The 16,959-nt window shown below is 48.2% G+C and overlaps 1 protein-coding gene across 1 annotated transcript in view; it reads right to left on the bottom strand.

Moving 5' to 3' along the window:
- Positions 1-6,439: 6,439 nt before the first annotated feature.
- LOC142471447 (uncharacterized) overlaps positions 6,440-16,959 on the bottom strand; it is a 35,044-nt gene continuing 24,524 nt past the window's right edge. The window contains exons 13-14 of the mRNA XM_075578249.1: positions 13,961-14,061; positions 6,440-6,688 (exon numbers count right to left, since the gene is read on the bottom strand). Of these exons, the coding sequence (XP_075434364.1) occupies positions 6,569-6,688; positions 13,961-14,061 (221 nt within the window). The 3' untranslated portion in view covers positions 6,440-6,568. The remainder of the gene's footprint in view (positions 6,689-13,960; positions 14,062-16,959) is intronic.

Raw genomic sequence — 16,959 nt, 5'->3', positions numbered from 1 at the left:
CAACCTATGCTAAATTTAGACAACAGATACTTTATTTTATATGTATACTCACTTATTGATCCAGAGGAAGGCAAACACAAAACCCCAGTGTCATATCATCCAATGATATCTCATAAGGGGAAAAAGAAATTCCTTTCTGACTCCAAGAATTAACAATCGGATTATTCCCTGGGTCAACATCCTTTCCGTGCATACTTATTTGGTATATCCCTGTATACCTTTCCCATCTAAAAAGATGTCCAACCTTTTTTTGAACAAATCTATTGTATCTGCCATCACAGACTCCATGGGTAATGAATTCCACATTTTAACTGCCCTTACTGTAAAGAACCCTTTCCTTTGTTGCTGGTGAAATTTCCTTTCCTCCAACCTTAAGGGATGGCCCGAGTCCTTTGTACTGCCCGTGGGATGAATAGTTCATTTGAAAGCTCCTTGTATTATCCCTGAATATATTTGTATATAGTTATCATATCCCCTCTTAGACGCCTTTTCTAATGTAAATAAATCTAATTTAGCTAGTCTCTCCTCATAAGTTAGAATGTCCATCCCCTTTATTAATTTGGTGGCTCTTTTCTGCACTCTCTCTAGTTCCATAATGTCTTTTCTTAGGATTGGTGCCCAAAATTGTACTCCATATTCAAGGTGTGGTCTTACTAATGCTTTGAATAGGGGCATCATTATGTTTACTTCCCTTCCATCCATTGCCCGTTTGATGCAAGATAAGATCTTGTTTGCCTTTGCAGCTACTGCTTGGCATTGGGCACTATTGCTAAGCCTGCTGTCTAAAAGCACTCCTAAATCCTTCTCCATCAAGGATTCCCCCAATATATCTCCATTTAATTTGTAAGTCGCCTTTTTATTCTTGCATCCCAAATGCATAACCTTACATTTTTCTGTATTAAACTTCATTTGCCATTTACCTGCCCACGTTTCCAGTCTCTCCAATTCCTTCTGAAGAGAAATTACATCCTGCTCTGATTCTATTATCTTACACAATTTAGTATCATCAGCAAAGATGGAGACTTTGCTGTCGATCCCAACCTCAAGGTCATTAATAAACAAGTTAAAAAGCAGGGGTCCCAGTACCGATCCTTGAGGTACTCCACTCACGACTTTAGTCCAACCTGAAAAAGTTCCATTTATGACAACCCTCTGTTGTCTGTCCTTTAACCAGTTTTCAATCAAGGTGCATATATATTAATACTGAGTCCAATTTTCTTTATTTTGTACACCAACCTCTTGTGTGAAACCGTATCAAAAGCCTTAGCAAAATCTTAGTAGACCACATCAACTGCATTATCCTGGTCTAAATTCCTACTTACCTACTCAAAGAAACAAATACGGTTAGTTTGGCAAGATCTATCCTTCATAAATCAATGCTGACTATTACTAATAATTTTGTTTTCCATTAGGTATTCCTGAATATTATCCCATATTAAACCTTCAAGTAGTTTCCCTACTATTGAAGTCAGGCTTACAGGTCTGTAATTCCCCGGTTGTGATCTAGCTCCCTTTTTAAATATAGGCCCCACATCTGCCTTACTCCAATCTTGTGTTACTGAGCCTGTGGAAATGGAGTCCTTGAATATTAAATATAATGGTTTTGCTATTACTGAGCTTAACTCCTTGAGAACTCTTGGATGTATGCCATCGGGGCCAGGTGCCTTATTTACTTTAATTTTTTCAAGTCGCTTATGAACTTCTTCCTCAGGTAACCAATTGTTCATAATAATATAGAGGTTGTGGCTTCCTCCTCCGGCACTACTATTGAGCTTGATTCTTCCCTGGTAAACACAGAGGCAAAAAATTTGTTTAATACCTCAGCTTTTTCCTTATCTCCAATAATCTGCCTGCCCAACTCACACAGAAAGGGTCCTATATTTTCTTTTCTCATTTTTTTGTTATTAAGGTACTTAAAGAACTTTTTAGGGTTGACCTTACTTTCTATTGCAATCCTTTTTTCATTATCCATTTTTGCTAATTTAATTGCCCTTTTGCAATTTTTGTTACATTCCTTATAATTCTGATATGATATCTCCGTCCCTTCTGACGTAAAGAATCTAAACGCCTTCCTCTTCTTGTCCATTTCCTCCCCTACCTGTTTATTTAGGCACATTGGTTTTGACTTATTTCTTTTATACTTATTACCCAAGGGTATACACTGATAAGTGTGCTTTTCTAACAATGTTTTAAAGACCATTTATCTTCTATATTTTTCCCTGCAAAAACATCATCCCATTGTATTACTACTAGATTAGACCTCAGTTTATTAAAATCTGCCTTTCCAAAGTTGAAGGTCTTTGTTGAACCCAAGTAATCTGTTTTTTGATAATTTATTTCAAATGAGACCATGTTATGATCACTGTTACCCAAATGTTCCAGGACTTGAATATTTGTTATTACTTCTACATTGTTTGATATGACCAAATCCAGAACTGTCCCTCTCCTGGTTGGTTCCTCAATAATTTGAGTCATATAATTATCTTAAGCACCCCCAAAAACCTGTTTCCTTTTGTTGTATGTAATAAAAGTTTTTTTTGTGTGTTACCCTTTCCGGGCCTGCCAGAGAGCAGGGATTGCTGGGGGGGTGAGTTTCCGGGCCTGCCAGAGAGCAGGGATTGCTGGGGGATGAGTTTCCGGGCGCGCAGTAAAGCAGGGATTGCTGGGGGATGAGTTTCCGGGCGCGCAGTAAAGCAGGGATTGCTGGGGGATGAGTTTCTGGGCGCGCAGTAAAGCAGGGATTGCTGGGGGGTGAGTTTCCGGGCGCGCAGTAAAGCAGGGATTGCTGGGGGGTGAGTTTCCGGGCGCGCAGTAAAGCAGGGATTGCTGGGGGATGAGTTTCTGGGCGCGCAGTAAAGCAGGGATTGCTGGGGGATGAGTTTCCGGGTGCACAGTAAAGCAGGGATTGCTGGGGGATGAGTTTCCGGGCACGCAGTAAAGCAGGGATTGCTGGGGGATGAGTTTCCGGGCGCGCAGTAAGGCAGGGATTGCTGGGGGATGAGTTTCCGGGCGCGCAGTAAAGCAGGGATTGCTGGGGAATGAGTTTCAGCGGGTTTTGCGGAGGAATTGTCGTCAGAATGTGCTTAGGAGGTTGGGGTCCGGAGTTGTCGGTTCCCCTATAAATGTACCCGGGATTTATGCCTGATTCTCGGATACATAAAATCACATTGTCCTGGCAATACCTCCCCTTGAAAACGCAAGCGTGACTCACCACTAGGGTACCCTGCTTCAGCACAGCCCAGAAAGGAGAATGGGGCACAGGGATAACACCTCTATTCCTTAAGCTGAGTGACTCTCTAGGTTAAGGGGGTACCCAGGTGACCCACAACCAGTATAGGGGTTGCGGGTACCCCAACCGTATATAAGGTTGAGGGGGGAATCTGAGAGTCCAAACTGAGTCCAAGAGAAAGTGTGTGGGGAAAAAGGCAGATAGAAATGAAACCTTCAACATATTTCCCATTCTGAACCATGTTCCCCAAGACTCAGAAGTATAGTGAAAATATACTTTATTAAAATGTAATGTGTTCTTTACATTCGGAACCGATGTCCAAACAGGCTGCCCGAGCTAACCCATTGGCGCCGGTGAGTCTGCTGGACATCAGAGTTCAAAGCAGCCAGAGGAAGCTCAGAGGTATGAATAGTATTTGGTCAGCGGGGAAAGGCGGAGAACCAGGTCCGGAGATCAATGGCCGTCCTCTGAGATGCCACTTGCTCTGCCAGACGTGGTGGAGCCTGTCCCTGCAGGTGGCATTGAGGTAGCCAGGGAGAGAGGTGGCAGGCCTGCTCATGTCACTTGGCTATTTCATATTTCCCAGTGACCCGGATTTTCTAGCCAGGTTGGCTCTGATTGGCTGCTTGGGAATTTTCCCACGCGTTGATTGGTTGCTGAGTTTTGTGAATGAAACTCAGAATACTATAAGAATCGATGAGCCAATCAGATTCAGTGTTCCCTGTAGTAAGAGCACGGGCGGGCTTTTCAAAGTTGCTTCTGCGCGAATAGCAGAGCAACCGGTTTCGATTTCAAGCCAGAAAAGCCTGCCCGCCAGAGACTAAGTCCCGTCTTTTGCACCCAAGTTATCAGAAATGATTGTAGCGACGCGGCTGGGTTTTTATGACGATTTGAGCTATAGGACATTTGTAGTAACTCGCGGTCAGGAGGGACCAAATTCTCAGGAGAGAACGTAGCAGGGGCGTGTGGAACTTTATGCCGATTTGGGTTCCAGGAGATTCCGGGCTAAGTCCCGGTCAGGGTAAAACTCTCCCATAGAGTTCCCTGCACCTAGGAGAGTCTAGTTTTCAACCCTAGCCTCAAAGGAAGTGTGTCTTTTTGTCTGTATTTTGTGTCATTGTGTGTAAGCAAATTTATGCCGAATAAATTACAATTTATTTCATTACTTTGTTTTGCTCAATGTATGATCCCGGTAAAACGGTGTAAATAACCTGGTCTCCCGTGATATCAAAATATTCTGAAATTTTATGGATACTGCATTTGAATTTTCTTTAAAAAAAGAACTTTACAACTGAGTAAAAACAACATTTTTTATATAAATATACAATATTACAATCAAATACTACATTTTACAGTTTATTATAAAACCCTAATCATACTTTGATATGTCTTCTGGGGCCTTTTCATTCTAAATCTTTACCATTATACCTTTACTGTACATGATCCTACAACTTCTTGACTGGGATCCTGAGTTTTATCTTTTTTTTTATATACAACTAGCTTTTGTACCCGGCTTCACCCAGGGAATGTAATACTGAATACATGTCCCCGACCCCCCCCCCCCTCCCGCTGGCGGCACCTTTCCCCGGCACCCCCCTTTCCCCCCGGCGTCACATCTCCCCGGTCCCCCCTCTCCCCCCACTCGCTGCTGGATGTAGTGCGGGGTGAGATTTGTGTCTGTGTGTGTCTCTGTGTCTGTCTGGGTGTGTCTCCCCCCGCTGCCGGAACATGTCCCCGGCCCCTCCCACCTCCCCACCCCGCTGGCAGCACTTTTCCCTGCACTGCTGTGGCATGCCCCCTTGCAGCCAAATCCGCAGCAGCATGTCCAGTGAAAGTTTTGTTGTGCCCCGTGGTGCCGTTTCTGAGATTTCGATGCTTCGGACATACAAACAAACAGACGGAATTCAATTTAGAATTATAGTATTTATGTATGTATGTATGTATATATATATATATACACACATGCATACAGTCACACATACACACACAGTGTCACACACAGTGTCACACACACACACAGTGCCACACACACACACGCAGTGCCACACACACACACAGTGTCACACACAGTGCCACACACACAGTGCCACACACACACACACACAGTGCCACACACACACAAACACACAGTGCCACACACACACACACACACAGTGTGTCACACACGCACACACGGTGTCACACACACACAAACACACACACACACACTGTGTCACACACACACACACAGTCACACACACACACACACACACACACACACACACACACACACACACACACACACACACACACACACACACACACACACACACACACACACTGTGTCACACACACATACACACACAGTCACACACAGACATTCACACACACACATAGTGCCACACACACACAGTGTCACACACACACACACACACACCTAGGTGCACTAAGGTTTTTGCTGAACATTAGAATGTCCATAACTTGGCAGGTGAATGACATGTGAAGCCCAAAATAGTTGCGTTGACCTACAAATTCACAGCAGAACGTACACTACCGACACACTTTATTGAAGTGTGGTCGGTACCGCAAGCCGGGAAATCTCCCGGCTTGCTAGTGGCCGCCCCTCGGCGTGCCGCGCGTCATAGACGCGCGGTCACGCGTCATCGGGAGCGTGCGCCCCCTGCACGCGTGTCCAGGGGCTCCCCGAGAGAGCCCTGGTGTCCCGCGATCGCGGGACAGCGGCAGGGGGTTCCGGGGGACCCGGCGGACCCGGCAGCAGTAGGGAGAGCGCCCCGATCGGAGGGCGCTCTTCCGCTGCTTCGGCGTGTGCCCGTCACACTCGGGCGCGCGCCAGGCTACTGCTGCGGCACAGAACGGGCAAATGCTCGAATAAACTGTGCCGCAGCAGTATAGTGAAAGTTTCGTGGTGCCGTTTGTGAGATTTCGATGCTTCTGACAAACGGAATCCAACTTAATTATAGTATAGATATCTTCAATTACCAAAGCTTTATAATTAAACATGTGTCGCCCCCTCTGGGGTGGGATCCTTCAAAAATATCTTCCCTTTATGCAATGCCTTCCAGTCTAATTCATACTTGTAAAACCACACGTTTTAAAATGGCTATCCTTCTTTGTTGCAATGTATTATTTTCCCGACATTTTTATTTTGTTGTGTGTGTTTTAGGATTGAACTTCCGTAATGAAATGATAATATTTGTCATGATTGTCCTATTCAATTAAACATTATCTGATTTTTTTTTAAATTATTATTTATCCGGTATTTATGGGAAATTTCTCCGGATATTTCGAGAGCTGGAAGGTTCATCAAAATACTGTAGGGTGTGTCCCGACATTCCAAAGTTAGAAGACCGCTGACGGGATTTCTGTCTCGGACTGTCTCTTCCCTCTGTAGGGTCGGGTTGGGTTCTGTGCGCATTTGACCAGGGTCACGGAGACTCGGGTTTTGAGGAGGTGAATTATCTGTAGTAGGAAGGAGAAAGTCATCGTTATGTAGGGAAATATCGCTGACACTCATAAGATACTGTAACTGTTCTCTATGACTCATCCTTTCAACAATCACATGTATGTATATATGTACAGTATGCACTGTATGAATGTATATATATATATATATATATATATATATATATATATATATATAGAATAACTAAGTGCGCAATTAAAACACTATAATCATAATGCCAGATAGAGCTAAGAACTCAGAGAGTCAGGGAGACCTTAAGGAAATGCTATTCCAGCCTCCACCCTACGCGTATCGTCTTGAAAAAGACTTCATCAGGGGGAGGCCTCCCTGATTCTCTGAGTTCTTAGCTCTATCTGGCAATATTGGTCTAGTATTAGCTGGACAGTGTGTGCCGATTCCTCCCTTCAACGGATATAACAACGCGCTGATGTCATACTCGCAATCCCGCGAGACTGGAGGGATAGCCAGGACAACACTGGAGGCAGCTGCTGACGCATCTGAGCCTGTGCAGGGTCTCTGCGTTCCAGGTGGAGCCAGAACCAACTAGTCGCCATACAGATCAGCAGTGAGGAGAGGATCTTGATATCCTACATGCCTGTTTTATCTGCTACTTTGTAAGTAGCTTTTTGTCTTTTGCGCATTCTGAAGAATACAAGCATACTTCACCATATTTTGCTTCTTTTTTATTATTTCAGATTCATCTTCATTGGTTTCGTCCATATGCTATTAATTCTTCCCTGATACTTTGCAACAGTTTTCACTAATCACTATTTGCGCCTGTGTTTTTTCTCTCCTGTATATATATACTAGCTGAGAGACCCGGCGTTGCCCGGGATGTAAATGCGTAATAGGTAGTATTATTTATAAATCGTGGAACAATAGGTGACTGTTTGTTGTAAAGGTTGGATAATAATATTGAAAAGAAAGATGGAAGAAAATGTAATACGATGTTGTATAAAAATGGTTTATTGTAACCACACCACAGTACAATGTATATTTTGGTGCCATAAGTGATGTAAAAATCTGAGTCGTGTGTCCTGCTAGGGTGTGAGGCGGCGGGTGGCGCGTGGGTTGTGAGTGCTGTGTGCGAGTGGGGGTCCTGCTAGGGTGTGAGGCGGCGGGTGGTGCGTGGGTTGTGAGTGCTGTCTGTGAGTGGGGGTCCTGCTAGGGTGTGAGGCGGCGGGTGGCACGTGGGTTGTGAGTGCTGTCTGTGAGTGGGGGTCCTGCAAGGGTGTGAGGCGGCGGCGGCTGGCGCGTGGGTTGTGAGTGCTGTCTGTGAGTGGGGGGTCCTGCTAGGGTGTGAGGCGGTGGGTCAGTGATGTCGGTGCGTAGGGGCGGGAGGCAGCAGGTGTGTGTGGCGGCAGGTATGTGTCGAGTGTGGCGGGTGTCTGTTGAGTGCGTGCAGCGGCTGTGAGGCGGTGGGTGAAAGGCAGAGGCGGCCGGAGTAAGGGCGGGTGAAAGGCAGAGGCGGGGTGGGGAGGCGGTAAGGCGGGCATGAAGGCGAAGGGCGGCGGGAAGGGGAGGAGGGGGGCAAGGGGTGGAGGAGGGGGGCAAGGGGTGGAGGAGGGGGGCAAGGGGTGGAGGAGGGGGGCAAGGGGTGGAGGAGGGGGGAAGGGTTAGAGGAGGGGGGGAAGGGTTAGAGGAGGGGGGGAAGGGTTAGAGGAGGGGGGGAAGGGTTAGAGGAGGGGGGGTGGGAGGCGGTGGGATGGCGGGGGGTGGGAGGCGGTGGGAAGGGGGGTGGGAGGCGGTGGGAAGGGGGGTGGGAGGCGGTGGGAAGGGGGGGGAGGTGGTGGGAAGGGGGGGGGAGACGGTGGGAAGGGGGGGGAGGCGGTGGGAAGGGGGGGTGGGAAGGGGGGGGTGGGAGGCGGTGGGAAGGGGGGGGAGGCGGTGTGAAGGGGGGGAGGCGGTGGGAAGGGGGGGAGGCGGTGGGAAGGGGTGGGGGAGGCGGTGGGAAGGGGTGGGGGGAGGCGGTGGGAAGGGGTGGGGGGAGGCGGTGGGAAGGGGGGGGGAGGCGGTGGGAAGGGGGGGAAGGGGGGAGGCGGTGGGAAGGTGGAGGGGAGGCGGTGGGAAGGGGGGGGAGGCGGTGGGAAGGGGGGGAGGCGGTGGGAAGCGGTGTGAAAGGGGGGGGGAGGCGGTGGGAAGGGGGGGTGGAGGGGAGGTGAAGGTGGGGGGGTGGAGGGGGGGGGTGGAGGGGAGGTGAAGGGGGGGTGGAGGGGAGGTGAAGGGGGGGTGGAGGGGTGGTGAAGGGGGGGTGGAGGGGCGGTGAAGGGGGGGGGAGTGGAAGGGAGGTGAAGGGGGGGGGGGGTAGAAGGGAGGTGAAGGGGGGGTGGAAGGTAGGTGAAGGGGGGGGGGGTGGAGGGGAGGTGAAGGGGGGGGGGGTGGAGGGGAGGTGGTGAAGGGGGGGGTGGAGGGGAGGTGAAGGGGGGGTGGAGGGGGGGAGGTGAAGGGGGGTGGAAGGGAGAAGTGGAGTGAGGGGAGGTGAAAGGGGGTGAGGGGAGGTGATGGGAGGGGAGGTGATGGGGGGTGAGGTGTGGGTGAGGGGAGGTGAAGGCTGCTCACTCACCCGTCCGGCAGGTCCCACGTGGATCTGAGGCGGGAGGCAGCGTGTTGTGGCCGCTCTCCCGCTGTGTCCCGGGCGCTCGCTCGCTCCCCCGCTGACTGTAGCGGCGCCGGGTGGGGGGGGGGGGTATCGGGGAGACACTGACACTGGAGGGGAGGGGGGGTGGAGGGGAGGTGAAGGGGGGGTGGAGGGGAGGTGAAGGCCGCTCACTCACCCATCCGGCAGGTCCCACGTGGATCTGAGGCGGGAGGCAGCGTGTTGTGGCCGCTCCCCCGCTGTGTCCCGGGCACCACCATCTTGGGCACTCGGCGCCGTGAGGCAGCCTGCCTGGTCACTGGCTGTTCCCCCGCCGGGGAGGGGGGGGCATGTATATGTGTGGGGGGGGGAGAAGGGGGGTCTCGCACGGCCGCTGACACTGGGTGGGGGGGGGGGCGCTGAAGGGCTAATAATAGTGTGTGTGTGTGTGTCCCGCTGACTGTAGCGGCGCCGAGGGAGGGGGGGGGGTCGGTGTGAAAGCGCGGGAGACACGGGGAGAGGAGGAGGTGCGCGCGGGTGCTGCTAACACTGTGAGCCCCGTGTGTGTGTGTGTGTGTGTGTGTCCGTGTGTGTGTCCCTGTGTGTGTGTGTCCCTGTGTGTGTGTGTCCCTGTGTGTGTGTGTGTGTGTCCCTGTGTGTGTGTCCCCCTGTGTGTGTGTGTGTGTGTGTGTGTGTGTGTGTGTGTGTGTGTGTGTGTGTGTGTGTGTGTGTGTGTGTGTGTGTGTGTGTGTGTGTGTGTGTGTGTGTGTGTGTGTCCCTGTGTGTGTGTGTGTCCCTGTGTGTCGTTTGGCCCGTCACTCCGCCTCAGGCCAATGAGAGGTGTGCGGGGGCGGGCCAAGGGACCAATGAGATTTCCCCTAGGGACACCGGACATCCAGGCAGGCAGGCAAACATACAGTGCTTTCACTAATATAGTATAAGATATATATATATATATATATATATATATATATATATATATATATATATATATATACACGCACACATACTCACACATACTGTACATACATTTGCATATATACACGCATACACACACACACACACATATACTGTACACACAAAAGAAACAAAACTGGCTGTGGGCCAACAAATAATAAGAAGACATGACCATTGTTGGACAAAGATGGAACTCAACTGGATTCCAAGAAAGATTAAAGAACCAAGATGATAAACAAATGTAAGATGGGAGGATGAGATCATGGAATCTGTTGGAGCGACGTGGAGAAAAGAGGCTGTAACCGCAGTACCCGGGAGATCATTGGGGAGGCCTCATCCAGCAGTGGGGAGACACGGGTTGAAGGTGGTGATATATATTTATATGTACGTGGGGAAGAGAGGCTGTAACCGCAGTACCTGGGAGATCATTGGGGAGGCCTCATCCAGCAGTGGGAGACACGGGCTGAAGATGGTGATATATATTTATATGTACGTGGAGAAGAGAGGCTGTAACCGCAGTACCTGGGAGATCATTGGGGAGGCTTCATCCAGCAGTGGATCGAGGACTGAAGATGATATATATATATATGTACAGAGTAGCCAACGATATTAATCATGCTGGCACATTGTGGTGGGACATACACAAAGCACCAGCAGGAGATTCCCATTGCTTTTAATTAGCCACAGATTAAAATAGGGCAAGGTTAATACACTATTCCAACCGTGAGAACGCACCAGCAGATACAATAGAATTGCCTACAAGAACAAGCACGGAACCGGCACACTTTTCTTGGTTATTGGTGAAGAAATGAGTGAGATCAAGAGTTCGGTCCCCAATGGGACCTTTATTATTATACAACACCAACCCGTACGTATACCCTAAAACCTATGACGGCATGTGGAAAGGCCTACGTCCATCCACCATCCGCCACTTCCCTGTGCACCTGGCATCGGATGGTGTGTCTGCCATGAAGTCGGGTCCACCTTTTGCATCTGCTTGAGGGGGGCCGCAGCTCCCCTCCACTGTGGGACGGAGGCCTTCCTCTACACCCCCAATGTAAAATTCTTAGTGGGAGGGGCCACATGAGTGAGAGAAGGGGAGGGAGTGAGAATTGAGTGATAGAGGGTATTGAGTGAGAGAGGGGGAGGGGGAATTGAGTGAGAGGGGAGTGGATTGAGTGAGAGATGGGGAATTGAGTGACAGTGGAGGATCGACGGGGAATTGAGTGAGAGGAGAAGCGGGGAATTAGGTTTGAGAGGAGTAGTGGGAGGGAATTGAGTGAGAGGAGGAGGGAACAGTAGGACAGTAGCCAGCCAAAAAAATAGGTGCCCACGCCTGAAAACGAAGTTGGCCACCCCTGCCCTAGAACTTGTGATAAAAAATTAAAAATGAGAATTCAACGTCATCCACGGTGTCACACATAGATATGAATGGGGGTGCACGTCTGGTGCAAACAATAACGGGAAAACCCCTCAAAAAAAATGATTTTCAATTAATAAAAAGGGGAAGAGCACAACAAAGTGAAACATAAAGCCAGCATGGTGATGTCCGCAGCATAAGAACAGAAAATTCCATACTTATGTTATAAATATAGGACTTACGAAAAACATGTCTCACTGCCGTTGGCAAACCAAATAGGTTGTGGCAGTAGACACGTTGTTGAGGCGTCCAGGAGTTGACACGGAACACCATCCTAGTGTGCTAACACAGTGTAACGTGCGCTCACCACAAACTGGACGGAACCGCGAGGCTGAGGTGAGGAGGTTAGCAGCACCGACCTAGAGCCGCGTGACCGCGTCCGGAGTGGTAAGGGTCGAGTAGCTGGGTTAGTGGTAAGAGAGGTCTGGGTGGTGGTAATTCTCACTGTGGTCTAGGAATGGAGAAGATAGAATTGTCGTAATCCGTTGCCATGGTCCAGGAGGAGAGATGGAAGAATTGTCTCATCCGTAGCCGTAGTCAAGGGGTCAAAGAAGGCAGAGGCCCAGGTACAAGCTGTGGTCAAAAATAGGAAGCAAGGCAAGGGTAGGCAGGGCAGCCGGAGCTTTGAGGTAAGCACACGAAAACATAAACAGGGTTTATGCTCAGCCAGTTTGCTAGAGGGCTGGCTGAGCATATAAAGCATAAGCAGCCAATGGTGAAGCAGCAGGAGGCTGTGAGTAATCAGTCGTCAGCCATATGCTGTCCACTGATAGGCCAGAGGGTAATGCACTACAGGTGTGGAGCAGCTGATGAGAGTAGCCGCCCGTTGTTTGCCTGTGGCACTGCGGCGCCTGTGCGTTGGTGGCGTGTGATGCACGTTGTCCGCGTCATCACAGGAGCAGAGGCTGGGACCAGTGCCTGGTGGGTCTCCCTTCCAGGTGGTGTGGCGCCTGCACACAGGCTGCAGCTGACCGCCGTCACTCGTCACGTTGCGGGATGCCACACGGGGGGGCGAGCCCTAAACCTGGTCCTGACACACAGAGGGCTTCCATTGCATTGTGTATATTTATGCTCCACCCCGTAGGTGAGGAAAGTTATCTTTGGTCACTGGCAAATTACCACTGGCGCTCTGCTGCCTTAACTACTGATCCCTGTCCCAGCTGGGCACCTCCAACTCAGCACCTCCTCTGTCCCTGTGCCAGCTGGGCACCTCCAACTCAGCACGTCCTCTGTCCCTGTCCCAGCTGGGCACCTCCAACTCAGAACCTCCTCTGTCCCTGTCCCAGCTGGGCACCTCCAACTCAGCACCTCCTCTGATCCCTGTCCCAGCTGAGCACCTCCAACTCAGCACGTCCTCTGTCCCTGTCCCAGCTGGGCACCTCCAACTCAGCACCTCCTCTGATCCCTGTCCCAGCTGGGCACCTCCAACTCAGCACCTCCTCTGTCCCTGTCCCAGCTGGGCACCTCCTCTGTCCCTGTCCCAGCTGGACACTTCCGACACAGCATGTCCTCTTTGTCATTTCTAGCTGGACACCTACGACACAGCATGTCCTCTGTCCCTGTCCCAGCTGGACACTTCCGACACAGCATGTCCTCTTTGTCATTTCTAGCTGGACACCTACGACACAGCATGTCCTCTGTCCCTGTCCCAGCTGGACACTTCCGACAGAGCATGTCCTCCTTGTTATTTCCAGCTGGACACCTACGACACACAGCATGCCCTCTGCAGGCCACCTCAGCTTCTCCGAGGCGCAGGACACTAACCATGGATTGTGATGCGAGGGTTGGATATGGTCTACAAAATCTAGGAATATCCGGTGAAGCGGACTTGGACCTGTCCGCCCCATCTCAACTACTAAGTCATCTGGCCCCCTGGAGCGCTAAACATCATAATGTAGACGCTTTGCCCGTGGTACCCAAAGGGTTGACTGGAAAATTCCAGACAGGAGAGGACACCAGCATAGTAGGAACTATTGGGTCCCTTTAGAAAAATAAATAGGAAGAGGGAATGTGTGGTGGTGGCGGCGGGCAAAATGGTCATGATTTTGGCACCATATTAGTGGTTAATAAAGTCGGCATAGTGGTGCGATACAGAAAATTCAATAAATATGTAATGACGATTGGAGCAGACCTCCTACAGCGGGACTAATTTTCGGTTGGCAGAAGAATATGGTGGACCATATGACAGACAGGCTGTATACTGTATATATAGTTTATACACACACTCATACTGTATATTGGTGTGTCATTCTGTTTACCCCAGAATATGTTGACACTTTATAAATAGACATTTAGTTCACACACACACAAACTCACCATGAAAATTCCTATCAGAACCAGGGGCAAACCGATGATGACGCACACGCCGATGACGATGATGACATAGGGAGGAAAGGGCTCATCAGGTTTCCTGGTCACTGCAGAGGGCAGACATATGTTTCAGGATGGAGACTTACCATCCACCACCCAACCAGGGAACTAGTTAGTGGTTAGTGCAGTCAGGTTAGTGAGACATCTCTACCCACATTTATCCATGGTATATATTGTACAGTATATATATTCTGTCTCTCTATTAAAATTTCTCTCTCTCTCTCCCTCTCTCCTTCTCTATCGCTCACACTTTTCCCTCTTCTTAATAACCTCGACATCTCTCTCTCTTTCCCCTTCCCTGTCTTTCTCTCCCCTCGTCCTAAACCATTCTCTCTCAATCCTCCTCCTCTCTTTTTCCCTGTCTCGTGCTGTCCCTTATTCTCTCTTCCTCCCCTAAAAAAAAAAGAAAATAAATTGAATTCAAAAGTTAAATTAAATGTAAAAAAAAAAAAAAAAAATGAAATACAAATTTGAAAATGAGAGACTGTAAAGGGGACTTATCCCTGTTTGAGGGAAATTGCCTCTAAATCCAGGTGTGCGCTGGTTAATTGGACACAGGCAATCAACCAGACTCCACCTGGCTGATTAGGACTTTTAGAAAAAGCCTGTTCTGAGAAACAGGAGAGAGATTCCTTAGCTCACAATGGAGCTGCCAGAAGAAAAAGGAGGGCTGTGTTCTGAGAGCAAGACAAAATGGGACCAGACCTCTATACCTGGACCTTCAAGCAGACACCTACCCGGACACCACTGCCACGAAGGGCCATCTGTGTTATGGTACCGCTGAGACTTTGGGGTGATAAGTGGGTAAGGGGCTTCCCCCCCCCCCCCCCGCCTCGACAGAGGGACTGGGGAAGTAAGTTAGCCCTTACATGGGGATAGGTGTTAATTGTTTTATGTATTTTTGTTTGCTGTATTTTTCAAAGGAACAGGCAATAAAGCCTCATTTTAATTTAACCTTTAAAACGGTCTCCCTTACGTACCCCTGCACACGTCTCTTACAGAGACTATGAAAAAGTATTTCTCAGAAAGATTTAACACGAGCTTGAACAAGCCTACTTCCAAGTTTCTCCACTTGAAACATGGTTGAACTAGTAAAGACAAAGTTATTCTGTTACTGGTCATTTCTTTAGCAGGACAGCTGGTAATGCAATTAGTTCAGAAGGGAACCAGTTAAGGGTATTAGTTGAGCAAAATTTGAGTGAGCAACAGAGAATGTTTTCTAAAGTGCCTAAATGGGGACAACCAATGAAGCTGTGGATGACAAGGTTATCTTGGAAGTAGCTGTGGATAGTTCTTTAGGTGAGTAGCTGGTAATACAACTAGCTCAGCTGGGAACTAGTTAAAGGTGTTAGTCGCGCAAAATGTTGAGTAAGCACCACAATTTTTTTTTCCGAAAGTGTCTCAATGTGGAGAATCTGTTCGGCTGGTGGTTGAAGACAAAAGTTAGCTCTAATAGTGGGGGTTAGTCCTATAGCAGGGTAGCTGGTAATGCAACTAGTTCAGCTGAGAATTAGTTAAGAATGCTATTTGAGGAAAAAGTGGGGGAACACTGTGAACAGCGGGTGAAGAAGATTACGTGATTCTGGTGGTAACAATTGTTAGTGACAAAGTGAAAATATGATGCAAGGAGGGGGGAGGGTTGACATAATAGCACTGGGATCTAAGCAGCCATTTTAAGTCAGCATCCATCTTAGGTGCCTCATATTGTCATCCATTTTGCCTATTGTCTGTATGAAAGTTGGAATGGAAGTTTAGTTTAAAGACACATTTTTTCTTTTTTCTGCTCCTAAAGTTTTAAGTGATAATACGCTGTTTAGCTAAGCCACAAGACCTTGAAGATGGGAGGAAAGCGCCAATGTTATGAAAATAAAAGATAGATAACAAGCACGTCTCGCATTCCGAGGGAGGATCCCATGGTTATGGACACCCTTTCTCAGAAATCTCGTATATAGAGAAAAGGTCACCGGCCAGGAATATTAGCTGTGTCATTTAATTTTTTAAATGAATCTCATAGTTATGCTATTAACTCAATGTGTCCATATTCATATTTTGTTTATCTTATATGCTTACGTAATGACGCACACGCCACTCCGTTTAGGGGGCATGGGCTTAGTATTTTGGGTATAAATAGGGCCTGTATGCCAGTATTTCGTTGGGGGAGTTTTATTTTGAAACTTCCTTCTAAGTGTGCACACGTACACTGAAATAAACTTATTTGTTATTCTGCAAATAATCCTCAGATGTCTCTTATTTATTCACACTTTTCACATTAGTTCTTAGTTAAGCTAGTTAGTTAAATGAAAAGAGAGTAAGCAAACTCCCCAACTACACTACAATATATGTACTTGTTAAACCGTTGACCCTATGAATGACACACCATCATTTTGATCATGTTAGCACTAGTAGATAAACAACTAGTTTGGCTGGGAACTACAGTAACTACGTGAGGTCCACTAAACCTTCTCTCAATTATCTCAACTGCGTGGAGCTGTCAAATACAACATGTTGCTAGTAGTAATGGTGGTTAGTTTCTGGATGCAGGAGGAGGACATGCACCTATTCCAGCTGGGAACTAGTTCTGGTTATAAGTTATAAGTAAACAGTAAATGGGATCCATGAAACATACACCTAATTGTCACAGCTTGAAAACCTGTTGAGTGGTGGAAGACATTATGTTTAGTAGTAATGCTGGTTAGTGCTTGAGTAGGGGAACAGATTTGACAACTAGCTAAGCTGCAAACTAGTTAAGCTTATTAGTTGTGCAGAGTATACAATTTATTCAGCTGGGAATTAGTTAAGGGTTATTCGTCTAGCAAAAACGTACTCTATAGTTGGAAAAATGTTGATCTGGTGACGGTGAAGACATTATCTTGGTAGTAATGACGACCCTTTAGTAGGGCAGCTAGATATACAACTAGTTCAGCTGACCTAGTTAAGGTTAAGTT

Source organism: Ascaphus truei, chromosome 20, assembly GCF_040206685.1.
Source record: "Ascaphus truei isolate aAscTru1 chromosome 20, aAscTru1.hap1, whole genome shotgun sequence".
Classification (NCBI taxonomy): Eukaryota; Metazoa; Chordata; class Amphibia; order Anura; family Ascaphidae; genus Ascaphus; species Ascaphus truei.
Note: the sequence above shows the minus strand (reverse complement) of the source record. Positions and strands in the feature narration are given on the sequence as shown.